General features: G+C 44.8%; 1 protein-coding gene across 1 annotated transcript; it reads left to right on the top strand.

The window, feature by feature from the left end:
• The first annotated feature begins 1,724 nt into the window (after positions 1 to 1,724).
• On the top strand, positions 1,725 to 4,801 carry LOC139011498 (general transcription factor II-I repeat domain-containing protein 2-like). The gene is made up of 3 exons (XM_070417034.1): positions 1,725 to 1,987; positions 3,262 to 3,763; positions 3,851 to 4,801. Exons 1-3 carry the CDS (start codon positions 1,725 to 1,727, stop codon positions 4,799 to 4,801), a joined length of 1,716 nt encoding a protein of 571 aa, XP_070273135.1.
• The last annotated feature ends 21,929 nt before the right edge of the window (positions 4,802 to 26,730 follow it).

Genomic DNA, 26,730 nt, shown 5'->3' on the forward strand with positions numbered 1-26,730 from the left:
AGCCAAACAAACCCAGATACCTGCTTTCAGCCAGCTGCAGCCTCAGAGCTGGAGCCTGCTCTCAGCTCCAGTGACAACTATAGAAGGTAAATAAATCCCAGAATAAAAAAAAAAAAAAAAAAACAGAAAAAAGGAGAGGCTGGGAGCTTCAGTTACCCGCCAGCCTGAAAACGGCCCTCAGCCCCTCACCCAGACTGGCCAGGCACCCCAGTGGGGACCCCCACCCTGAAGGGGGTGTGACCAGCTGCAAACAGCAAACAGCCATCAGCCTGTCATCCAGGCTGGCCAGGCACCCAAGCGGGACCCCCATCCTGATCTGGGACACCATTTATGGCAAACCAGCTGGCCCCCACCCGTGTACCAGGCCTCTATCCTATATAGTAAAAGGGTAATATGCTAACTGACCCTAACAGCAGAACGACTGAGAATGACTGGTCACTATGACACACACTGACCACCAGGGTCCAGACGCTCAATGCAGGAGCTACCCCCTGGTGGTCAGTGTGCTCCCACAAGGGGAGCTCTGCTCAGCCACAAGCCAGGCTGATGGCTGCCAGTACAGCGTTGGTGGTGGGAGCCTCTCCTGCCTCCTCAGCAGCACTAAGGATGTCTGACTGCAGCTTAGGTCTGCTCCCCGCTGGCAAGTGGACATCCCCCGAGGGCTGCCGGGCTGCCAGAGGGATGTCTGATTGTCATCCTGGCCCAATCCCCTGGGGAGCAGGCCTAAGCCAGCAAGTGGTCACCCCTAAGGGGTTCCAGACTGCAAAAGGGCACAGGCCAGGCTGAGGAACCCCCTACCCCCGATTGCACAAATTTTTGTGCACTGGGCCTCTAGTATATATATAAAATCGTGCATAATAAAAGCCTAATATGTTAAGCGTTCAATTGGCCTGTCAGTTGTTCAATCAATCAAAGCATAATATGCTAATGATATGCTAAGGCTGCTCAATCACTTGCTATGACATGCACTGACCACCAGGGGGCAGACAGTCAACTGGCTGAATAGTAGCTATGATGTGCACTGACCACCAGGGGTCAGATGCTTCAACTGGTAGGTTAGCTTGATGCTGGCATCCGGCTGATTGGGAGGGACTGAGCAAGATGGATTGGACATGCTCTGGAGCCCTCCCGTGGTCCCTCCTTGGCTGACCAAGCTCCTGTGTCCCTCCTTGGCTCTCATCATGCACTGGTGGGGTCCCTTGGCCTGGCCTGTGCCCTCTTGCAATCTGGGACATCTCAGGGGATGTCGAATAGCTGGTTTCAGCCCAATGGTATAATGACTGGGCACTATTACATGCATTGACCACAAGGGGGCAGACGCTCAACCCAGGAACTGCCCCCTGGTGGTCAGTGTGCTCCCACAGGGAGAGTGCCACTCAGCCAGAAGCTGGAGGTCACAGTTGATGAGATCAGTGGTGGTGGTGGGAGCGTCTCCCACTCTGTGGCAGTGCTAAAGATGTCTGACTGATGTCTTAAGCCTGCTCCCCACAGGGAGTGGCCTAAGCCATCATTTCGACATCTCCTGAGGGCTCCCAGACTGTGAGAGGATGGAGCCCGGGCTGAGGGACACCCCCCCCTCCAAGTGCATGGATTTTGTGCACCAGGTCTCTGGTATATATATGGTGTGTGTATGTGTGTGTGTATATATATATATATATATATATATATATATATATATATATAAATTTTCCCTTTCTTTAATCTATCTATGATCTATGTCAGCCATGGGCAAACTACGGCCCACGAGCCGGATCCGGCCTGTTCGGCTGTTCTATCTGGCCCGCAGAGCCGAAAGAGCGGAGGGTTCTCTTGCTCTCCCCTCCGCTCCTTCACCAGCAGCAGTGTTAACATGGCAATGTCGGGAGACACGGCCGCAGCTCCTTCTAAGAAGGAACAACCTCTCAATCTTCCAGAGGCTCCTTGTAATGCCCGCGGACGCGTCTCCCGACATCACCCTGGGAATGCGTAGACACATTATCGTGGTGATGTAGGGAGACACGCCCCTGGAGAGCACAGTATCAGAGCCTTCTGAGGTAAGATTAAGAGCTCTACTCAAACACAATTTTTTCCTGTTCCCACATTCTGTACATCACAATGACTTGTTAATAAAACAACAAAGACTTTCAGCTTTTAGGGCTTGTATCCACTGCAATTTTTTTTCCCCACTGCGGAAGACACACAAAGGACATGTCACACTAGCCATGCTGCGGCTGCATTTTTTTTTGCTGATACGGATGCGGTATCAGTAACGCTACCGTGGCCACTAACCTCATGTGTTAGCGGCAAAACAAATGCATTTTGCGCTGCGTTTGCTTCTTCCCCTTGCGCCTGTAAAAATGCGTGCTACAGGGCATTAGTGTTAACATACACCACTGCACAGAGTTGCGCAGCGGAAGCGTGCTGGGCCCATAACATACACCACTGCACATTAGTATCAACGCAAACATGATGGGAACCTGTGTACCCTGCATTAACCCTAGCTGCGCTGCATTGCAGTACTGCACCACACTGCAACGGCAGCACGGCTAGTGTGAACGAACCCTAATTCAGTGGGTTGAACAAAAAGATTGTATAGAAATGTGATGAACTAAAGATTTTATTACAAAATCGCTTAATTTCAGGGTTTCAGAAGTAATTGGACAAATGAAAAACTGAAAATCAAATGTTTATATCTAATACTTGGATGAAACCCTTTCCTCGTAATGACAGCCTGAAGTCTTGTACTTATGGACATCACCAGATGCTGGGTTTTCTCCTTTGTAATGCTCTGCCAGGCTGTCACAGTAGGGGTATATATATAAATATCCTGCCATTTCCAGCTTTTAATAAGAAAAACTGTTGCAATGGGCATTTAAAAGTGGCACTTGGTTGTTTTTATAGAGTCCAGTGGATGCAATCTGACATTGATAATCGGCTCTTTCACACTATGTGCACTGCGGCTGTTTTTTGCCAGTAATGGAAGTGCTAGTGGTAACTACTGGTTACCCATGTTTTGCACTGCCCTAGCACCTCCCATACAAGTGTGTCTGGAAGACACAGCAATGTGCAGCTATGTGTGTTACCATAAACAAAGGGCCTGTGTGAAAGATACACAGGTTTCCTATGGAGGAAAGGGGTTGTTCTCTATGGTCAGTGTGTGCCTCTGTCCCATGTCTGAACTTTTTCAGATGACTTTGTTATATATATATTTTTTAGAAGACCAAAAATGTTATAGTAGAGCAAATTTAATCACTTGTTTTTATACTTTACTGTCTTTCACAGACAAACTGCAATTCAAGAGACAACTACCAAAGCAAGTTTTATGCTATCATTCAAATTAGCAAAAGCTAGCAAACCTCTCTCTGAAGGCGAGTTTTTGAAAGAATGTATGATAGAGACAGCAGGTCTCTTGTGTCCAGAGAGCAAAGGCAAGTTTGAAAAACTCAGCTTATCGCGCAGGACAGCGACTTGTCGAGTGGAACTGATTGATGAAGACTTGGCCAACAAGTTAAATAGTAAGGCAGAGTTCTTTAAGTTTTATTCACTAGCATTGGATGAAAGTAATGACGTAAAGGACACTGCTCAGCTCTTAATTTTTATCCGAGGGATTAGTGACAATTTTGAAATTATGGAGGAGTTTTTAGCCATGGAGCCACTGAAAGGAAAAACACGGGGAGAGGACTTGTATGACCGGGTGTCTACTGTCATCAAGAAAATGAAGCTACCATGGAGTAAACTTGCTAATGTCACGACAGATGGATCTCCAAATTTAACTGGAAAAAATGTTGGACTGCTAAAAAGAATTCAGGATAAAGTGAAAGAGGAGAACCCTAACTAAGATGTTATTTTTCTTCACTGTATTATTCACCAGGAATCATTGTGCAAGTCTATATTACAACTTAATCATGTTGTTAGTCCAGTCGTAAAGCTTGTTAATTTCATTCGAGCAAAGGGACTTCAGCACCGTCAGTTTATTAAGTTTCTGGAGGAAACTGATGCGGATCACCACGACTTACTTTACCACTCTCATGTCCGCTGGTTGAGTTTGGGCAAAGTTTTCCAACGAGTGTGGGAGCTCAAAGAAGAGATTGGTGCATTTTTGAAATTAAAGGGGAAGTCTGACGAATTTACTGAGCTGAGTGACAAGAATTGGCTGTGTGACTTTGCATTTGCTGTAGATATATTTTCACATTTGAATGAGCTAAATGTGAAGGTACAGGGAAAAGATCAGTATGTACATGACATGTACACTAATGTGAAAGCCTTTAAATCAAAGCTGATTTTCTTTTCCAGACAAATTTCAGACAAAGTCTTCACTCATTTTGCCACACTAGCCACACAGAAGGAGACCATCCAAAACGTGAAGAAATACAGCAAATCACTGGATGACCTGCATGCAGAATTCTGTCGTCAGTTTTCTGGTGTTGAAAAAATTGACCAGTCACTTCAACTGATGGCCTGTCCTTTGTCACAAAACCCTGAAACAGCACCGGAAGAGGTGCAACTGGAACTCATCGATCTTCAGTCTGACTTTGTCCTAAAGGAGAAATTCAGCTCTCTTGAACTAAGAGACTTTTATGCTTCACTTAATGAAGCCACTTTTCCAAACATCCGGAGGATGGCACAGAAGATACTGGTGCTGTTTGGGTCAACCTATGTTTGTGAGCAGACATTTAGCGTCATGAACATCAACAAAGCCCCTCACAGATCCAGCTTAACTGACGAACACCTCAGATCTATCCTGAGAATAGCCACAACAAAACTAACTCCAGACTTTGATGCGTTAGCTAAAAAAGGAGACCAACAACACTGTTCCCACTGAAGTTGATGTTTTAAAGACCAAAAACCTTTCAACCCAGTCTACATTGCCATCTACATCGACGTCCGGGGCATAATTTGGAAGTTGCACTAAAGAAAATGTTTAATTTACTGTTTACACATTTTGTTCTTTTCTATTTGTTTTAGTTTTAAAATATTTTATTATATTTAAGTTTAATTTGAAAGGCTTTTGTACCTTTCCTTTGTTAGGCAATTTTATTTTGCCTTTGCCATCTTCAATATAAGGTATGTTATTATGCTATGATTCCTCCATTTTTTGAAGTTTCAAATTATAATAATTAGTGTTTACATTCTTCTTGTTAAAATGTTTGAAATGAATAAAACTATTGAAATAAAAAAAAAAGACCGTACCCTTTTATGTAATGATGTTTACTTTGAATTTATATTAGTTCACACAAACACTCCATCCATGCTTTTGTTCCGGCCCTCCGGTCCAGTTTAAGAGCCCATTGTGGCCCTCGAGTCAAAAAGTTTGCCCACCCCTGATCTATGTAGTCATCTATTTTTGGAAAAAGAGAATAGAGAGTAGATAGGCCTGAGTTAGCGATTGAAACTAAGTTCCTAGTAGAAGAAGAGAACAAGTGAGGAGAGGGAAGACAGAAGAAAAAAACAGGAAAAAAATACAACTAACAAACAATCAAACAAACAACAACCACAATACAGAAAGAAAATAAAAGGAAAAAAAAATTGGCTAGTGAAGAAAGAGAAAAGAGAAGTGTGCATGGATTTGGAGCAGGGGAGAGGAAATTAGGTATATGAGTAAGATCAATTTTTAACTAGGAGTAAAAAGAAAGGATAGAAAAAAACTAAAGCAGTAACAGGGTAAGAGAAACAGGATGAAAAAGGGGAAAAGTGAGGAAGAGAGTGTTGGCATAAAGGAAAAATTGAGATAGAGTAAAATAACGCTAAAATAAAAATAAAATGTACAACAGTGATCCAAAAATAAAATAAAGAAAAAGTAAAATAAACTTAAAAAGCTGAAATAATAGTAATAATAATTAAAAATAGAAATATAATAATAAAACATGTAAAATAAAGTGTGAAAAAATTCAGTTTTTTAAGTAAAAGATAAAAAATAAAAAAGTGAAGGAGTGAAGGTTGTTTGCTTCTGCAGAGTGTCAATGACCCATGGTGGCTGGTTTAAGATCCCTCTCTACTGTTCTGCCTGATACATCTGTTTCCTGTCAGGTAGTCAGCACAGTGTTGAAGTTCCCCACAATCCACTGCTCCTCTGTGTCATAAGCCACAACCTTGGTTTCAAGCAGATGGGATCTCTCTGCTCACTTTATTTCTCTGCATGCCTTCAGTTGTATTTACACAAGCATCTATTTCTGACACCTCCCCTGGGTGGCGGTGTTTCTGTATTAGTTTCTGGGGCCAAATGGCTCCTCAGCCCAGTGTTTAGACTCTTCTTTCCCTGCTGCACTTAAGACTGGATTGGAGGGACAGACTATCCCAGGCCTGGTTTCCTGCTCATCTCTCCCTAGTCTGATGCCCAGTTTCCACAAAAACAACTTTCCCCTGCAGTCTTGGTGAGTGTTTTTAATTGGAAGATCCTATGTACGGGGCTTAGCAAGCAACAGCAAGGAAGTCCAACAGATAAAGGAACTGCACCAACTTGAGTCTTTCTCCCCCCAGCACTGCATGGCCAGTATAGCACTTCAGGTTGCCTTTCTGGGCACCATCTTCCACGGCTGTGGGCTCAGATCTAGAGTTCCCTCTGCCAGAAGTCCTGTAGACCCCCTTCCACATTTGAGGGCTACACTGACCCCAAGGGCCGTGGATTTGGTGGAGTGTAATCTCCCTCTGAGACTCCAGACTCCACTGTGCGTGTTTCTCTCTCCAGCCTGGATCCCAGATCTCACTTCTCTCCAGGCGATCTCTGACCTTTCCATCCATTTATTGCCTTACCAGTTATGTTTAATTTGCCAATTCTGGGTGGATGTTATTCAATTCAGCTGTTCCTTCTATCTTCTGTGTTAGAAGGCACAGGACCCATCTGTGTGTTCAGCTGCCACCTTGTCTCCCCCTTGACAAAATTTTAGGTGCCTGTGGCCAGGGAGGCTGGAGTCTCAGTGTTCGTGGGTTTGCAGCTGAGGCAGCTGGTTCCTGGGTGTTGTGGTTGTATGGTCCCGGGAGGTATCCGAAGTCTCCCCAGTTGAAAGTAAGGCTGGGCTTCCAATCACAGCCGCTTGCTCTCCCCTTCAAGATGGTGCAGTCTCTGCAGTAGAGCAGGGCACTCTGGGGGAGATTTCAGCACTAGAAGAGGCTGCCCAGCCAGGGGAGCCTGGTTCACCAGTCCCCAATAGTCCTGTGGAATATAACTGTCCCTCACGCACAAATAAAGACACTTCCTGCATGTCCACGCACTCTCCTTTCGCTCTCTCACTCACACACTATCTTGCAGCCTGCCATCCCGTCGGTTGCCATCTTGGATCCTCCAGACAATAACTTTTACTAGCTAAGAGTTTCCAGTGGCTGATGCCTTAAAAGAGAGAGCAGTAAGGGTCCCCAAGATTAAGAACTCTCAGCAGCTGCTGGGAAGTTTCTGCAATCCCTGCCAAGCAGCCGGGCCCCTCAAAGCTGGATGCACCCCATCTTTAAACACAAAACATCAACAGAGACTCTCTTATATACAGCTAGAGGCCTGGTGCATGAAATTAGTGCACTGGGGGGTGTCCATCAGCCCAGCCTGCACCCTCTCCAATCTGAGACCACTAGGAGGATGTCTGACTGCTGGTATAGGCTTGATCACCCCCTAACCACTCCCCTGCCAGCCTGAACTACACCTAACTGCCCTCTCCTGCCAGCCCGATTGCCCCCAACTGCCCTCCCCTGCCACCCTGGTCACCCCTAACTGCCCTCTCCTGCTGGTCTGTTCGCTCCTAACTGCCCTCCCCTGCAGACCTGGTCCCCCTGAACTGCCCTCCCCTGATGGCTTGGTTGCCCCTAACTGTCTTCCCTTGCTGGCCTGGTTGTCCCCAACTGCCCTCTGCTGCTGGCCATCTTGTGGTGGCCAGCTTGTGATGACATGGGGGTGACCATCTTGTGATGACATGGGCATGGCCATCTTGTGCAAGGGTGTGATGGTTAATTTGCATATTACCGCTTTATTATATAGGATATATTTATGGGTGCATACAATCTACAGACAAGAGCTTCACTCCATGCTCATTGTCTTTCCAGCCACAGATACTACAGAATGCCCTGCAAAAAAACACCAAAGCAGAGAAATGTCTCTTGTCCCAGAGTGGATCAAACTAAGGACTCAGAGATCAGGCCAAGGACTGCAGAAGGTTTCTTGCCATCCAGAGATGACCAGGCTCATCTAATCTTCATTTGAATCAAACTTGGGCCAAAACAGAAGGTCTATGAATTCGGCTTTTTTAGGCCATATAAAACAACAGTATTTGATCATCATTTGTCCCCTGTTCATGGACTGTCCCCCCCAGAACCTCAGAATTCTCTCCAATGGACTATCCAAGGGAATGTCTAAGGGAGTCTCCTTGACCCTGCTTTCCTTGGTTTCCCTAGGCCTAGAATTCTTGTTTCCCATCCTCGGCAAGTCCCCGTGACTATTCTATGTGCTCAACTCTCCTTACTGGACATTTCTTGCACACCCCAAGAGTCCCTGTGACTAGTCTATATGCTTTATAGTCGCCCCACCCCCCTGCTTTACTGGAAATTTATTGCCCTGTGCTCAAGCCCCCTTACTGGAGGTTTCTTGCACATCCCAAGTTTCACTTCATCCATCTCTAGTCATATCCCTTGCATGAGAACAGAACCACAGATTAGGACTATGCACTTGCTTCATGTCCAGGACACATCTTAGTCAGACATACTCGACCTCCAAGGATACCCAACCACCAAGGCATTATTTATAGTCCATTTTTTCCTACCTTAGCCCATGCACAAGGTTGCCTGGTTGCTGTGGGTGCTTTTCTTTTGTCCCTTGTGTCAGTTTTGCCACCTTCCAAAAAACAGTCTTGGGTTTATCTGGCCTTCGCAGAGAGACAGGAACTCAGGCAGGCAGGCCACCCAAAATCAGGTGGGACGCGTCTCCCTCTCAACCAAGGCTCTGCTCTGCACAGACACAGAAATCCCAGATGAGCCTCAAATTGTGAGAAATGCTCACCTGTCTGAATTCAAATAATGGACTCGGAGAAAGAAGAATGGAGAAAATGAGACTTTTAATGCAGTCTTGCAAGAGTGGGTGTCCAGTTGACAGGAACACATGGAGCAGTGATCACAGGCAATTAAACACTAATGTGTGAAAGTCCCTCCCCTGGTTCCTCATTGGCTGAGTACTACGAGGTTAATAGTTTTCCCCATGTTGCCTAGGTCTTATTGTCTTCTATTGGTTTATTTTAAAAAAAATGGGCTGAGGCCTTTTCTAGTTGTCTCCACCTCCCTTTGTATAGTTGTGGCAGGCAGATCTTCCTGGAAAAGGTGCTACTGGTTATGTAACACAGTTCTTTGTTCTTATATTCTCTCCCCTCCTCCCTAGATCCTGTTTGCCCTGGGAAAATTCAGTAACCGACTGGCCACATCTTGTTAGTTTTCTCTAAGAGTTGACACTTGCTGAAGATGGATCACAGAGACCGGTTTCCTACATGCAATATCTAGTGTCATTCTTAATGTTTTTACAAATATCTTGTATGCGTCTGGTGTAATCACAGTGCCAATGGACCGCTATGATTTCCTGGATTCCTGTGTTAAATTTTTCAGGGCCTGCTTTCAATGTCTGATACATTCTGGAATTGCTGGTTCTCCAGTGTCAATGAGTATTTTTCTGGGGTGGGACCCTCTCAGGTGCCCTGAAGGCCATGGGACCCTGGTTTCATCCCAGGATGCATAGCACCTGACTGGATAGCCACTGGATGTCCTGCAGAGTGTCAGCCATCTCTGCCTAAGCCTTAAGGAGGCATGTAGCTTATAGTGTGACCAGAGCATGGAATGTGGGAAGTAATGACTTTTTAAAAATATCATTTCTCCCTGGCCAGTTTTTCTCAGTGGTTAGAGTGTTGGCCTGTGGACCCAAGGGACACAGGTTTGATTCCTGCTCAAAGGCATGTACCTCAGTTGCAGGTTCGATATCGAACCTCTGTTGGCAGGAGACAACCAAATGATGTTTCTCTCTCCTCTCCCACCCTCCTTTTCACTCTCTCTGAAAATCAACGGGAAAAAAAAATATTCTCACAATAATTTCAGTTGGCTGTGAGAGCAGATTTGCTGCCATTAGAACAATAATTCGAAGTCAATAATTCAAAAATACATATGCACATGCTCTAACATCCCCAGCATGACAGTTTGGGTCATTTGCCCTTGGGAATTTACAGGGCCACACTCTGAGAACAACAGGGTCCCAGGGGTTGGGGTGACTTACTCCAATGTCCTGGTCAACACCAGCTTGTTCTCCACTCAGCAGGTTAGTGACCTGAGATGGCCCAAGTGGCTTGGGGACATCAGCATGGCTCTCTCATAAAACAAGGAATAGGAGAGCTTAGCAAGCCCCTGTGTTGAGTCAAGGACACTGGGCCTCTAAAGACCCCAAAAAGACTGGCTGCCCTTTTATCATGCCTTCCTCAAAGACTTCCAGGTTCTAAAGTTCTCAGGGCCTCTTCCTATGATGCCTGACCTTGGAGATAAGTTCAGGAGGGTGTGAAGGGTAGCCTCATGAAGTACCTGGAATTTAGGGTACATTGGTGGACTGTGCAGTGGGACTTGCAGGGGGGTTTGTAGCAAGGGGTCTTTCTCCTGGTTTCCTACCCTGCCTGGTCTCTGGGCTCCTGGACCCCTAGCCCAGCTCTGACCAAGTTTCTCTGTCACCTGAGGATAACCCATGGCAGTACAAGTGAGTATTCAAGGCCTTCAGGGGCTTGGCTTTCTATAGCCCCTTACTTATAGTTGCCCCTCTTTAGCTTGTCCTGCAGTAGATAATAATTTTTTACATTAAAAGAAAGAGTGCTGTAGAATTTTCAAAATCCCCTTGTACAAGATATTTGAATCTTTGTGGCCACCTTTTATGGTAGATATATTTAAAGATGAAGATACCAAGATAGGGAGAAGAGAGGACCTCCTTGATGTGTTTGATATGAACAAGTCACAGCTTGAACCAAAGCTTGTAACCACAGAGTTGCTGCCTTGGGACCTGTCTCCCAGAGGTCACTCCATAGAGCTTGAGAGGATGCTGTGATGGCAGGTAGTACAGCATGTTGGTCAGGTTCTGTGGTCAGGTTGCCCTAGTGAGAGTCAAGACTCTACTACTGACTGAGACAAGTTTGCTTACCTCTGTGTCTCAGTCTCTTTATCTACAAATTGGGACTAGAGATAGTGCCCACTCATAAGGTTGTATCAACACAAACTAATTAGTAAAAATAAAGTCCCTATAATAATAGAAGCTATGTTTTTGTGCTTATGTGCCTGGCCCCATGCTATGTACATTATGTGCATTAATTCATCCCATAAACACAACCATCCTAGGAGATAGGTATACTTATTATTCCCATTTTAGAGGCAAGAAACTGAGGCATAGAGAGACAAAACAATTTTTTTAGTGGGAGAAAGACCAGGGACCATGTTCTTAACCACAACACTAGACTTAATTTTAAAACAGACGTTAGCTCCCGGTAGGCAATCAAAAGTTGCTGGCTGCTGATGTTATAGGGATATAGTGTTATGCTATCAGGGTTCTGCCACCCCTTGTACCTCTTCTCCAAATTAGTTTTTGTGTCCAGAACTTTCACCTCGGTCAGGACTCCAGTTTGGCTAAATAGGACTTCTGTCTCCTGTTAAAATGAAAAATCCCCTAGGACAGCTTATATTAAACCTTACCTCAGTGTCAGTGAGTCCAGAGGCTGTGGGGAAGATTGAATGGGAAAGAGGGAGAGAGATTCTGAGGTCATGATCAGCAAGGTAATGAGGGGCATTGCTACTGGTGGGATGTGGCAGAATGAGGTAGAAACTTTGTAAAAACAAGGCCAAGGACTTATCTGTCTTACAATTTTCTCCAGCTGCTAAAGTAATCTATACTGTAGAAACTCATTAGAGTTCATTTTCTGAGCCCTCTTTCCATGAACTGAGTGCTGCTATGTGTCTGGTATCAGACTGACAGAGGTTCCCTGATAGAGGAGGAATTCAAAACATGGAGAGGTCCTATAACTAGACAGTAAAAATCCAGCCCTGACACCCCAGGATCCCGTCTCCCTGAATAAATACAATTCATTTCCCTATGGTCTGAAAAAACTTGGCAAGAAGATATTGCATATGACCCTTAACAATAAATTAAACACTTGAGTGTCAAGTTTTCTACTTGGCTTCTGTATGGGAGAGAGGGTCAGGGGCTCTCCCTTGCAAGCTTTGGTACCAAAGCTGAGCCTCTTTGGTGGAAGGCTTGCCATTTAACTTATTTTCCTGTCTCCTTTTCTGAAAACCAGGTGCAGTGATGCTCTCTGCCTTCCAGGTATATACAAGGGTTAATTAGTTAATGTTTGCATAGGGCTTTGAAGATGAAAGTACCATATAATTGTTATTACATATCATCTCTTCCAGAAAACAGGAATGCTTCTACTTCAGGGAACACTTGAATATGTCTTCATATTTATCACTCACTTTAGGATAAAACTTGTCAGACATCAGGGAACTAATGATATTGTGCATAGCATGGAGGATCAAATAGTTAACCCCCCAAAAACAACAGCAATAACAACAACATGCATTAAAGAACTCCTTGGTCACCAGGAAGCAGCTGTCAGGGGCCTTGGTGACTGGGTGAGTCCACCCATTCAGTTGCTAGCTGCTGGGCAGAACTACCATAACTGGATCCCAGCAGAGGGGATATGAGTCAGTAAGAATGCTGTGGCTCCACAGGCCATAAAGTGCTGGAACAGATGGGAGAGGCAAGAAATATCATTTAGGGCGGGGCATGTCATGGGAGAGGGGTGACTTAGAGTAAAAGACACTGCTTACCATATTTGAAAATTATTTGTAGAGTGTCCTGATTGGCCTACCTGCCTCTTGTGAGAATTCCATTACATTAATCCATGTTCCTTCTACTGTCAGACTGATTGCACTTTTTAACATAGCATGTCTGTGGCTTGTAAACCTTCAATGCCATCCACTTGCCTAGAAAATGAAGTCCAGTGCTTTTAAACCCTTGCTATGTCCTTGAAAGCTGTCTACCATCTGCCTCCTATTGGTTTTTTTTAAAAAAATATGTTTTTATTGATTTCAGAGTGAGGAAGGGAGAAGGAAAGTGAGAGATAGAAACATCAGTGATGAAAGAGAATCATTGATTGGCTGCCTCCTGCATGCTCCACACTGGGGATCGAGCCTGCAACCCGGACATGTGTCCTGACCGGGAATCAAACTGTAACCTCCTGGTTCATAGGTTGATGCTAAACCAGCCAAGCAATTTTTCTACTCTTTTTCTTCACACACTTCTGTGTGGAACTCTCCCAAACTAGTTAATGTCACCCCACTACACTCAGGCTAAAATGCCTCCCCTTGCTTCAGCACCTATATCCACATGAATTCTGGACATTTCTCTGCTTGTGTAGCTCCCAAGAGCCTCCTCCCTTTAGTCAATTCTGTTTTCTATTTATTTATTTAACACTTATGTATTTATATATTTTCTTATATTGGCATGTATATGTTTATATAAATGTTTCTTATATCGCTCTTTGGGTTGAAAAATCAGGGAAGCCAAGGGTTGTTATTTACTAGTACATTTGCATAGATCACTGGTACAGGAAGTTTTAAACTCCATAAGGGGAGGCGCATCTCCAATACCTAATATTGTAACTGACATACATTAGGTTCCAGTTATCACTTGCTAAGTAACCGATCACCTGAACTTAGTGGTGTTAAATAATAAACTGTTTATTATTGTCTCTCTTGCTCTTTAGGTTGACTTGACTCAGCTATCAGCTAGGTGGTTCTTGCTTGGGGTATTTCATGTGATTGCAGTCAGATGGTTACTGGGCCTGACTCATCTCAAAAGTCCCACTCATGTGTCTATGACCTGAGCCGAGAAGACACAAACAGTTGAAACAGCCAATACTGGTTAGGGATGTCTCTGTTTCTACCTGGTTTCCCCATGTGGTCTCACTATCATGTCAGTTTCAGGGTAGTTGGGCCTTTTTCCCTGATGACTCAAGCTTCAACGCATGTGTCCCATGAGTACTCTGCAGAACTGCATGCCTTTTTGCTGCCATATCCTGGGAGTCAAGCAGCATTCTGTTGGAAAACCACATCACAAACCAGTCCACATTCTAGGGGAGGAGATTATCCCCTTAATGTGGGAAGTGTCAAAGAATTTGTGGACATGTTTTAAAACTATCACAGCAATAAGTACTTGTTGATTGAATAAATAAATAAATAAATAAAAGTGGCCATGTTTCTGGTTTACAATTTGAGAAAAAGGCAATATAGTAGCAAACTGAAATTTTCTTGCTATTAAGATATTTGTTTATTTTTTTAATGTGTTTACAAATCAAGGTAAAGTATGCATTTCTTTTGTCCTTCTTGTAGAACACATTATGTTATGTTAATTAACTCAAATTAATAGCTTGTGGATTTCATTTCTTTAATTATTAATTTACTTCTGGGGTTGTCCTAGAAGAACCTACTAGCACCAGCTTTAATGAACCCTTGCTGGAATCTGACGAAACAAGTGTGATAGTCCAACATTATTAGTGCCTCTTATTTCTTGTTCATCTCACACTAATGTACTGCTTTGCTGGATCGAATTAAACAAGGTTTTAGAAACTTTGCTCAGTCTTCTAAATTGCTCTGAGACCCTTCTAAGAGTAAAGCAGTCAATATAAGAATAACTACTTTTATGTTGAGAAGATGTAAAAAGTACTCTACCACTCCCTACTATCTTATATCCTCTACTAGAGGCCTGGTGCACGAAATTCATGCATGGGGTGGGGGGTCTCTCAGTCCAGCCTGTGCCCTCTCCAATCAGAACCCCTCAAGGGATGTCTGACTGTCAGTTTAGGCCGGATCCCAGACATCCTGCTCGCAATCAGGGACCACTGGTTCCTAACCGCTCACCTGCCTGCCTGCCTGATTGCCCTTAACCCCTCTGCCTGCCTGCCTGATTGCCCCTAACCACTTGCCTGCCTGCCTGATCACCACTAACTGCTCACCTGCCTGCTTGATCGCCCCTAACCATCTCTGCCTGCCTGATCACCCCTAACTACTCTGCCTGCCTGCTTGATAACCCCTAACTGCTCGCCTGCCTTCCTGATCTCTAACCGCCTTTGCCTCAGCCCCTGCTGCCGTGGCTTCATTCAGAAGGACATCTGGAATGACGTCCAGAAAGATATTTGGCTGTCTGGTCTAATTAGCATATTAGACTTTTATTATTATAGATGTCGAATAATCTCTTAGCCTCAGACATTGTCCTTGATGGTCAAAAAAACTTTATAAGCTTCAAAATTATTTTTCCCCTATTTTGATTGCTATAATGGGAGCTGGTAGAACATTAAAATTTTCATCTGATTTTCTTCTTCCCTATAGTCAGACTTGAGCTAGTGTCCTGGCCATGTGGCTGGAGCAACTTAGAGAATGTCATTCCAATCATATGACAACTCTCTGGCACAGTTTATTTATTTAGCAATATTGCTTGTTTACCTGTTATGTGCCTGGCAGTAGCACACCTGGGAGACTCCACAGGGAAGAAAATAGTTTTTGAGCTGAATTTTGTGGGATAAGGTGGTTTCCAAGCTACAAAGTACTTGAGATTGACTGTGGGGATAAGATCACTCACCAAGGAAAGGGCCTGGCTTAATTCCTGAGTCCATGCAGGGGTCTGCATTGGAGGTGTTTATAGAGGGTCCAGGAAGAAATACTAGGATAGATTGTGAAAGGTCTTGGAAACCCTGCTTAGGGCTTTGTTCTTTATTCGTTAGGTTAATGAGAGGGCATTTTAACAGGGAAATGATAGAAATCACATAGATTTAGAATTATGATGCTCGTATCAATATAGAAGGATGGGAAGACACTTGTAAAAGAAAGTTGTGTGACAGAAACTATTCAGAGGGGACTATGGTGGCCCAGGAACTAGACAAGTGCCAAATCTTATCCTGAGAAGTGAGAAGACAGCAGGAAATGGAAGGAGGGATTGGGAAGGCTGACTGATAGGACTTGGAGCCTGATGTAGGGATTGAGAGAGAAGGGGGTGTTGAGAATAAATATGAGATTTCTGTCTCCACATTTGGGTAGCTGAGATACCACACAGACATAGGCAAGCAGAGCAAAGTAGCACGATTGGGGAGCAGGGCAGAAATAAAGAATTCAGGGCTGCACTTGACCAGTTTTAAGTGCATCTAGGGAACACATTCCTTCTGAGGAAAGGAGGTGTGTGGGTGTTTACTTAATAGTCTCTTCCTTGTCATTTTTTGTCACATGAGGGAGGTTTTGGCCTCTATTATCCGCTTTTGATTTTTAAATCATTTCTTTAAACTTGGTTCTTCAAAGTATGGTAAGACCATAGTGCAGCGCCACATTTGAGAGCTGGTTAGAAATGCACTATCACCAGTCCCACTGGAGAATTACTGAACTAGAATCTGCATTTTAACAATGCAGGTGATTCATATACACTTTAAAGTTTGATAAGCACTGCTGTAGAACTCTAGTTTCTCTCCTCCTCCAACTTCCTCTCTGACCATGTCTCAAATGTAAAATGAACTTCGTACTTCCAGTTGAGCATTCTGAGCTATTGTTATTGGTGTACTACTAAAATGGAAGGGAGACACCTATTACTTCCATTCCTACTGCTGTGGTTCATGGAGGAAGGCATGTTCTGTGTCCTTTTCTAGAGATAAGCTGTTACCCATGAACACATTTGCTCCTACATGGATTTCTTTCTATGAATTCTTGTATAACTGGGGCAAAAACTGCTGCAAAGAATGCCCATCATTTACCTTATGTTTTTGGCTTCCAGAATGCCTAATTTTATTTCTGTCTTCACCAGCTAATCTCAACAGTGTGGACTGAAACCTGCTAACTTCTGTGTTCAAACATATTTTTTGCTCTGTGTGTGTGTGTGTGTGTGTGTGTGTGTGTGTCTGTGTCTGTGTGTGGCTAGGCTCTTCTTGCCTTACATAAATAGATGTGTAGCTTTTTATTAAGGAACTAGAGGCCCAGTGCATGAAAATTAGTGCACTTGGGGGGGATCCCTCAGCCTGGCCTGCACCCTCCAGCCATCCAGGAGCCCTCAGGGGATGTCTGATTGATGGCTTAGGTCCGTTCCTTGGGGTAGTAGGCCTAAGCTGCAGTCTGGCCTTCCTCTTCAGGAGGCTGATCAGGGGACCGAGGGCCGGTGAGTGGCCAGCCCCCCCCCCCGCCCCCCGCCACAGCCGCCACCACCAGTGGCCTCTGGGTGGGCTGATCAGGGGATGGTGCCAACCCTGCCCCCAATCATCCTTTTGCCACCTCTGGTCACCACCCCCATGATCACTGTCCCCTCCCCTTGCCCGCTGGCATGCACCTTGGCTGGCCTGGCACCACCTGCTCACTGGCCCCGCCCTCCACTGACCAGTTGTTCTGCTGTTCAGTTGATTTGCATATTATGCTTTTATTATATAGGACTAGAGGCCAGGTGCATGAAATTCGTGCATAGAGTGGTGGTTCCCTCAGCCCAGCCTGTACCCACTCCAATCAGGGACCCCTCGGGGGATATCTGACCACTGGTTTAGGCCCAATCCCTGTGAGATCAGGCCTAAACTGGCGGTCAGATATCCCTCTCACAATCTGGGACTGTTGGCTCCTAACCACTCACCTGCCTGCCTGCCTGATTGCCCCTAACCTCTCTGCCTGCCTGCTTGATTGTCCTAACTGCCTCTGCCTGCCTGCCTGATTGCCCCTAACTGCCCTCCCCTGTTGGCCACATCTCGCCCCTAACTGCTCTCTCCTGCTGGCCTAATCACCCCTAACTGCCTCTGCCTGGCTGATTGCCCTTAACTGCCCTCCCCTGCCAGCCTGATCTTGCTCCCAACTGCCCTCCCCTGCAGGTCTGATCTCACCCCCAACTTCCCTCTTCTGCCAGCCAATTTGGTTCTGATTGGTCAGTTTCTATGCCAGTCAGCATCTCTGGGCCTATCAATGGGGCCTGACCAGAAAGGCGGGGCTAATCAGCAGCTGGGTGGAGGCCTGGAGAGAAATGGAGGTGCGGCTGCTGGCCAGGCTGGGAGAGAAAGAGAGGCAAGTTCTGATCAACAGCTGCCACAGAGGCTACAGATCAGACCCAGCCTCTCTCTCTGAAGGCCTCTCCCTGGGCCTTATCTGCAGCCCCCTAGGCAGTCAGTGCTGGGTTGGTGCATCTGCAGTGCCCAGTCAGTGCTGGGTCACCACAGAAACCCAGCACTGACTTCTGGTCTGGTCTAGCCTTAGGTGGTAATGACTCAGGCTCTTTATTATATAGACTAGAGGCCCGGTGCACAAAAATTTGTGCACTCGGGGGGGAGGGGGGTTCCCCCAGCCTGGCCTGTGCCCTCTCGCAGTCTGGGACCCCTCGGGAGATAACGACCTGCTGGCTTAGGCCTGCTCCTGGGTGGCAGAGGGCACGCCCAATCCCTAGGTGCAGCCCCTGGTCAGGCTCAGAGCAGGGCCGATTGGGGAGTTGGGGCACCGCCCCCTGTCATGCACAGAGCAGGGCGGATCGGGAGGTTGGAATGCCACCCTCAGTCACGCTCAGGGTAGGGCCGATTGGGGGGTTGGGGCACCGTCCCCTGTCACACTCAAGGCAGGATTGATGGGGAGGTTGCGGTGCCACCCCCTGTCACGCACAGAGCAGGGCCAATCAGGGGGTTGGGGCGCTGCCCCCTATCACTCACAGAGCAGGGCCGATCAGGAGGTTGGGGCGCTGCCCCCTGTCACTCACAGAGCAGGGCCAATCAGGGGGTTGCGGCTCCGTACCCTGTCACACAAAGAGCAGGGTCGATCAGGGGGTTGGGGAGCTCCCCCTTGTCACGCACAGAGCAGGGCCGATCAGGGAGTTGAGGAGCTCCCCCCTGTCATGCACAGGGCAGGGCCGATCACGGAGTTGAGGAGCTCCCCCCTGTCACTCACAGAGTAAGGCCGATAGGGGAGGTGGGGTACCGCCCCCTGTCACACACAGAGCAGGGCAGATCAGGGGGTTGGGGCACTGCACCCTGTCACACTCAGGGAAGGGCCAATGAGGTTATGGCTCTACCCTGTTACACACAGAGCAAGGCCCGTGGAGGGGGGTTGGGGCGCCACCCTCTATCACCCACAGAGCAGGGCCAATCAGAGGGTTGGGCGCCGCAACTGTCACACTCAGGGCAGGGCCGATGGAGAGGTTATGGCTCTACCCTGTCACACACAGAGCAGGGCCCGTAGGGGGGGGGGGGTTGGGGCGCCGCACCCTGTCACACACAGAGCAGGGCCGATCAGGGGGTTGGGGCGCCACACCCTGTCACACACAGAGCCGCAGGGCAATCAGGGGATTGGGGAGCTCCCCCCTATCAGGCACAGAGCAGGGCTGATCAGGGGGTTGGGGCGCCTTCCCCTGTCATGAACAGAGCAGGGCGGATATGGAGGTTGTGGCCCCGCCCCCTGTAACACACAGAGCCACAGGGCGATCAGGGGGTTTGGGCACTGCCCCCTGTCATGCTGATCCCGGTGCTGGGAGGCATACTACCCTTTTACTATATAGAATAGAGGCCTGGTGCATGGGTGGGGGCCGGCTGGTTTGCCCTGAAGGGTGTCCTGGATCAAGGTGGGGGTCCCCACTGGGGTGCCTGGCCAGTCTGGCTAAGGGGCTGAGGGCCGTTTTCAGGCTGGCGGGTGACTGAAGCTCCAAGTGATCCTTTTTTTCTTTCTTTTTTTTTTTTTTTTTCTATTCTGGGCCAGCTTTAGCTCTGAGGCCTCGCTGCTGAAAGCAGGATTCTGGCCTTTACCTTCTGTATTTGATACAATGTTGCGGTCTGGCTGGCTGAAGCCCGGCTGACTGAAAGCCGGTTTCTGGGGTTTTGTTTAGCTTCTATATTTGCAACATAGTTTCTTAGAGTTGCAGCTGAGAGGCCGGCAAGTCAGGTGGGGAATGTTGGTGTCTGCCGTCACTGGAGCAAGCAAGCCTTCCTGTTCGCTTCAGTGCATGGCTGCCGGCCGCCATCTTGGCTGACAGTTAATTTGCAAAAGGATATGCTGATTAGCCAATGGGAAGGGTAGCGGTCGTATGGTAATTACCATGTTTCTCTTTTATTAGTGTAGATGATTATATCTTCTAACATTGGCTTAGAATGATTACAACAAGCATAATTTAAAATACCTTACATCTTTGGAAAGAGTATACAAATTTAATTGATCAGATCTCTCCCCACCCACACACATATACACATACTCCCACTTTTACATACAAAGTAAAATTCTGTGATAGGCAAATTAGCTGTGTAGTGACTTAGCATATACATTTATTCTTTACATATGTTTTGATTTTTCCCCCCTTGGTGCTTAAATGTTAGCTCACATATAAGTACTTAATTCTAGGGAGCTTGGGCCTGTGCTGCTTTGGACCTAAATTGATTGCTGAACTTATAGGATTGGAATGACTCAGGTAAAATTTTAGAAAAATAAAAGCGTTAAGCTATATAACATTAAGTTATATAATGCATGCTGAGAGCCATGATGCTCCAGGGGTGGAGAAGCTTCTGAAAGAAAGGTCCGCAAGCAGAATTAGCACTCAATTACCCCTTTACTATGAAAAGACTATCAAGAGGTGTTGTTACTCATCCAAGCCAATTTCTGACTTTAGTGAGTTTTAGGTTAACCCCTTTCTTTATATTAACTGACCTATTTAAATACAGGTAATTTACTTTCTCCTTTTCACCTTATTTTAAACTGTTCTCTTTATTATTTGTTACTGTTTTGGCCTTAAAGCACACAGAATTGTATTACTATGATCAGAGCTGTTCCTTGGTTTGTGTCACATTCAAAGAATTATCCCAGTCTCAGTCTCAGATCCTTTTTTTTTTTTTTTTTTCCTTTTGACTCCCAACTGCATTACCAGTTGTCTGGCTTCCATCAAGCACTCATTCTCATATGCTTAGTGGGAATTTTCTACATGTAAATATTTGTGAAAAAACACGTTTTATATATGCTCTAAACTTGATCAAAATATTGTACTATATACCAGGTTTAACTTTTTTAAATTTAAATTTTATTTTACAATTATAGTTTGCATTCAATATTACTTTGTATTAGTATCAGGTATAGATAGTGGTTAGATAATTATATACTTTACAAAGTATTCTATCTGATATTTCTCATACCCACCTGGCACCATACAATATTATTGACCATATTCCCTCTGCTGGACTTTATATCCCTATGACTATTTTATAACTACCAATTTGTACTTCTTAATACCTTGAACTTTTTCATCCAGCCCCCTAACCCCAGATCCCTCTGGCAACCATGTCTGTTCTCTCTACCTGTGAATCTGTTTAAATTTTGTTTGTTCATTTATTTTGTCTTTTAGATTCCCTGTATAGGTGAAATAATAAGGTATTTGTCTTTCTCTGTTTGACTTCTTTCATTAGCATAAGATCCTCAAGGTCCATCCATGTTGTCACAAATGGTAATATGTCAATTTTTTTACAGCCAAGTAATATTCCATTGTATATATGTACCACCACTTTTTTATCCATTCATCTGTTGATGGGCACTAGGGTTGCTTCCATATCTTGGCTATCACAAATAACACTGCAGTAAACATTGGGGTGCATATAGGCTTTTGAATTAGTGTTTTGAGTTTCTTTGGATATATAGCCAGAAGTGGAATCACTGGGTTATAAGGTAGTTCCATTTTTAATTTTTTGAAGGACCTCCATGCTGTTGTCCATAGTGGCTGCACCAATATGCATTTCCACCAACAGTGCACAAGGGTTTCCATTTCTCCACATCCTTGCTAACATTTGTTATGGATTTATTGATGATTGTCATCCTGACAGGTGTGAGGTGGTAACTCATTGTGATTTTAATTTGCATTTCTCTAATGTTTAGTGATGTTGAGCATCTTTTCATATGTCTATTGGCCATCTATATGTCCTCTTTGGAGAAGTTTCTATTCAGGTTCTTTACTTTAAAAAAATTGGATTATAGTTTTTTTTTTGGTGTTCAGTTGCTTGAGTTCTTTGTAAATTTTGGATATTAACCTCTTAGCACAGGCATGTCAAACTTGTGGCCCGCGGGCCACATGTGACCCATAATGCATATTTTTGCAGCCCAGCCAATATAACGGTACATAAGAAACATATTAATAAAAATTTCATAACTTAATTTTTACATTATCCTGTTATACATAATTATTAAAAACAAACTACAGTGTTCACTAATGACTGATTACTATAATCATGTTGCATTTATTTACCTTATGCGCCTTACACACAGGTGCATCATTTCTCTCCACTAATACTAGCAGCGAATATTTTAGCAGCTGATTGCAACATCATTAGTCTTGTACTGACTTGTTTGGTGTGCACAACAGGAAATATTTTGCTTTTGGAGAACAAGAAAAAATAGGTGTATTTGTGTTATGCTTATTAATTTGTGCAGTTATTCAGTGTCCGGTAAGTTAATGTTCAATAAAAAATATTAATTAAAATGTTCTATTATTTTATGTTAGCTATTACTCATTTATTTCAGCTCTTTGTATTCAGCATGTCTCTATTGAAATAAATCTATGTTTCTATGAAAATTGAAGCTTTTGTTCTTTTGTAGCCCACATAACTTAAATCTTGATATTTGGCCTATGTTAACCTTTGAGTTTGACATGCTTGCCTTAACAGATATATCACTGGCAAATATCTTCTCCCATTCAGTAGGTTGTCTTTTTGTTTTGTTGATGGTTTCCTTTGCTGTGTAAAAAATTTTTAGTTTGATGTAGTCCCATTTGTTAATTCTTTCCTTTGCTTCCCTTGCCCAGAAAGATAGTCCAATATATTTGCCCAAAGGAACAATATTGCTAAGAAAGATGTCAGAGATATTACTCATTTTTTCTTTTAGGAGTTTTATGATTTCAAGTCTTATATCAAAGTTTTTAATCCATTTTTAGTTTATTCTTGTATATGGTTTAAGAAGGTGACCTACTTTCATAATTTTTGCATGTAGATGTCCAATTATTCCCCAAACATTTACTGAGTAGACTGCCTTTATCACATTGTATGTTCTTGCCGCCTTTGTCATATATTAATTGACTATATAGGCTTTGCTTTACTTCTGAGCTTTCTATTCTGCTCTTATTGACCTATGTGCTTTCTTTTTAATGCCAGTAACATTCTGTTTGGAATACGATAGCCTGGTAGTATAATTTGATATCAGGTAGCATGATACCTCTAATTTTGTTCTTCTTTCTCAAAATTACTATGGCTATTCAGATTATTTTGTGGTTAAATATTAATTTTAAGATTATTTGTTTTAGTTCTGTGAAAAATGCTATTGATATTTTGATAGGGGTTTTATTGAATCTATGGCTTGCTTTGAGTGGCATGGACATTTTAATGATGTGAATTCTTCCTATGCATGAGAATGGCATATGCTTCCATTTATTTGTATCTTCTTCAATTTCTTTCTTCAGTTTTTTATAATTTTCTGAGTACAGGTCTTTTACCACCTTGGTAAAACTAATTTCTAGGTATTTAATTTTTTTATGCAATTGTATATAGGATCATTTCCTTCATTTCCTTTTCTGATAGTTTATTATTTGTGTCAAAAAATGCAGCTGATATCTGAATATTAATTTGTATCCTGCTACTTTACTGAATTCATTTATCAGTTCTAGTAGTTTTTTTCTGAAACCTTCAGGGTTCATCATATACAGTCATGTCATCTGCCAATGATGACAGTTTTACTTTTTGGATGCCTTTTATTTCTTCTTTTTATTTTATTCCTGTGGCTAGGTTTTCCATACTATCCTATATAATAAAAGGCTAACATGCAAATCTACTGATCAGCAGAACGACCAGGCACTATGACATGCACTGACCACCCGGGGGCAGACACTAAATGCAGGAGTTGCCCCCAGGTGGTCAGTGCGCTCTCACAAGGGGAGCGCCACTCTGCTTACAGCTGGCAAGTGCAGCACTAAGGAGCCGCTAGCAGGTGGGTGGTAAGGAGCAAAGCGTCCCAGACTGTGAGAGGGCACAGGCTAGGCTGAGGGACCTCCCCCTTCCAAGTGTACAAATTTCATGCACTGGGCCTCCAGTATTGAATAAGAGTGGTGAAAGTGGACATCCCTGTCTAGTTTCTGAAGGGAAACATTTTTAATTTTTTCCTCCTTTAATAAGTTGTTAGCTGTGGGTTTGTCACAATTGGCTTTATTATGTTGAGGTGTGTTTCCTCTATTCCCAGTTTGTTGAGAATTTTTATCATAAATGGGTGCTGAATTTTGTAAAATGCTTTTGCTGCTTCTATTGATATGATCATATAAGATTTTTTATGTGGTGTGTCACATTCACTGAATTGTGGATATTATATCAATCTTGATTTTGGCATCTCTGTTCATCAGGAATATTGGCCTATAATTTTCTTTCTTGGTAGTATCTTTATCTGATTTTGAAATTAGGATGATACTGGCCTTCTAAGAATGCATTCTGGAGTTTTCCTTCCTCTTGAATTTTTGGAATAGTTTGAGAAGGATAGGTGTTAGTTCCTCCTTGAATGTTTGGTAAAAGTCACTGGTCCAGGACTTAGTTTTTTGGGAATTTTTTAAAGTGATTTTTTTTTTTTTTTTGCGACTTGGAAGCATGCAAGTCTGAAGATTCTCAGAGGGAAAGAGGGGAAATGGGAAGAGATATACTATGTATATCCTTTGTCTACTTATCCTATCTAATAGTAGACAAACGTGGTAATTAACCGTACCTCCGACATGCTTCCCATTGGCTAATCAGGGCGATATGCAAATTAACTGCTAACCAAGATGGCGGCAGGCAGCCAGGCAACTGAAGCGAAAAGGAGGCTTGGTTGCCCCAGCAATGGAAGAAACCAAGGTTCCCCACCTGCCGCCGCCTGGCTCTGAGCTCCTGAAGCAACAGCTCCAAAAGATACAATGTTTCAATTATAGAAGCTAAAAGATGGTGGTTAATTTGCATATACTAGCTGTAAGTGAAGACTGAGGAGAACATGGAGGCCAAGCAGTACAGAAGGGAGCTAAGTAGAGGCTGCGAGGACAGAAACGGAGCCAAGGCTGCAGAGGTGGGAGGCGGGAGGTGGGAGGGCAAGCCCAGCCGCAGCGGCTGTGAGCAGGAGGGGCATTGGCTTGGAGGGAAAGGGGCAACAGCTGGGAGCGGGAGGGAAAGCCCAGCCACAGTGGCTGGGAGCGGGAGGGGCAGCGACTTGGAGTGGGAGGGGCAGCGGCTTGGAGAGGAAGAGGCAGTTGCTGGAAATGGGAGGGCAAGCCCAACCACTGTGGCTGGGAGCATAAGGGGCAGCAGCTTGGAGGGGAAGGGGCAGTGGCTGGGAGCGGGAGGGAATGCCCAGCCACTGTGGCTGGGAGCATAAGGGGCAGTGGCTGGGGGCGGGAGGGGCAGTGGCTTGGAGGGGAAGGGGCAGTGGCTTGGAGCGGGAGGGCAAGACTAGCTGCAGGGGCTTGAAGTGGGAGTGAAGCCTGCCTCAGCGAGTTTCGCTCCCTTCTCTGCTTTGCTCCAGCCGCACGAAGCCCTATTCTTGCAGGAATATTCCTGCAACGGGCCTCTAGTACTATATAATAAAGAGGTAATATGCAAATTGACCGCCATGCCCTCGCACAAGATGGTTGCCCCCATGTGGTCACAAGATGGCCACCACAAGATGGCCAGCAGTGGAGGGCAGTTGGGGGTGACCGGGCTGGCAAGGCAGCAGTTAGGCATCGATCAGGCTGGCAGGGGAGTAGTTAGGGGGTGATCAGGCTGGAAGGCAGAAGTGGTTAGGGGCAATCAGGCCAGCAGGCAGGTGAGCGGTTGGGAGCCAGCAGTCCTGAATTGTGAGAGGAATGTACAATTGCCTGTTTAGGCCCGATCCCACAAAGATCAGGTCTAATCTGGCAGTTGGACATCCCCCAAGGGGTCCCAGATTGGAGAGGGTGCAGGCTGGGCTGAGGGACACCCCCCCCTCAGTGCACGAAATTTGTGCACCAGGTCTCTAGTACAATATAAAGTGAAATCATATGTTATCCATTTGATCTTTAGAACCCCATCCTTATATATATTAAGTATTCTTAGCTTTATTTTGCACATGAGGAAATTGAGGCATAGAAGTTCCAAAAGCCTGACCAGCAGCTTGCCTTGGTAGGGCTGATATTCAACACCAAAAGCCTGTTATTTATATTTCACCACAGTACATGGACCAAGAGTTTTAATTTGTGAACAAAAGTGGATGTGATCTCACTAAGTCTTCATAGAACTTGCAGTCTTATTTGAGTGACAAAACCCCCACAAATACAGGTAGAATTACAGGTGTAATAAGTTCTACAAAGTAGAGGAACAGTCTCTGAGGACCCGTGATGAAAAGATCTGGTCAGAGAGGCTCTGTTGAGCTATCGGAGAGGAGACACTGACTAAGGAGAAGGGGGAAGTACTCTTAGTTATATTTGTTTATGCTGAGAGTGAATAGCATCACCGAAGGGTTTTGGGAGCAGATGTGTGTGCAAACACATAAGTATGTGCTTGTGTGTGTGTGTGTGTGTGTGTGTGTGTGTGTAAAAGACATGATCAAAATTAATTTTATAAATAAGCCTTTCCTCTTTAATATGGTAAATAGTTTGGGGGGAAAACCGAGTGGATTAGAGCTTCAAGGTTGCTGAAGTAGATATTTCAGGGCAGGTAATGGAGTTAGAGATATTCAAGAGGACTGGGTTAGCCCTGGCTGGTTTGGCTCACTGGATGGAGTGTCGGCCTGTGGACTGAA

Source organism: Myotis yumanensis, unplaced genomic scaffold (genome assembly GCF_028538775.1).
Source record: "Myotis yumanensis isolate MYYU_CA2020_CCGP unplaced genomic scaffold, mMyoYum1.0.hap1 SCAF_1, whole genome shotgun sequence".
NCBI lineage: Eukaryota > Metazoa > Chordata > Mammalia > Chiroptera > Vespertilionidae > Myotis > Myotis yumanensis.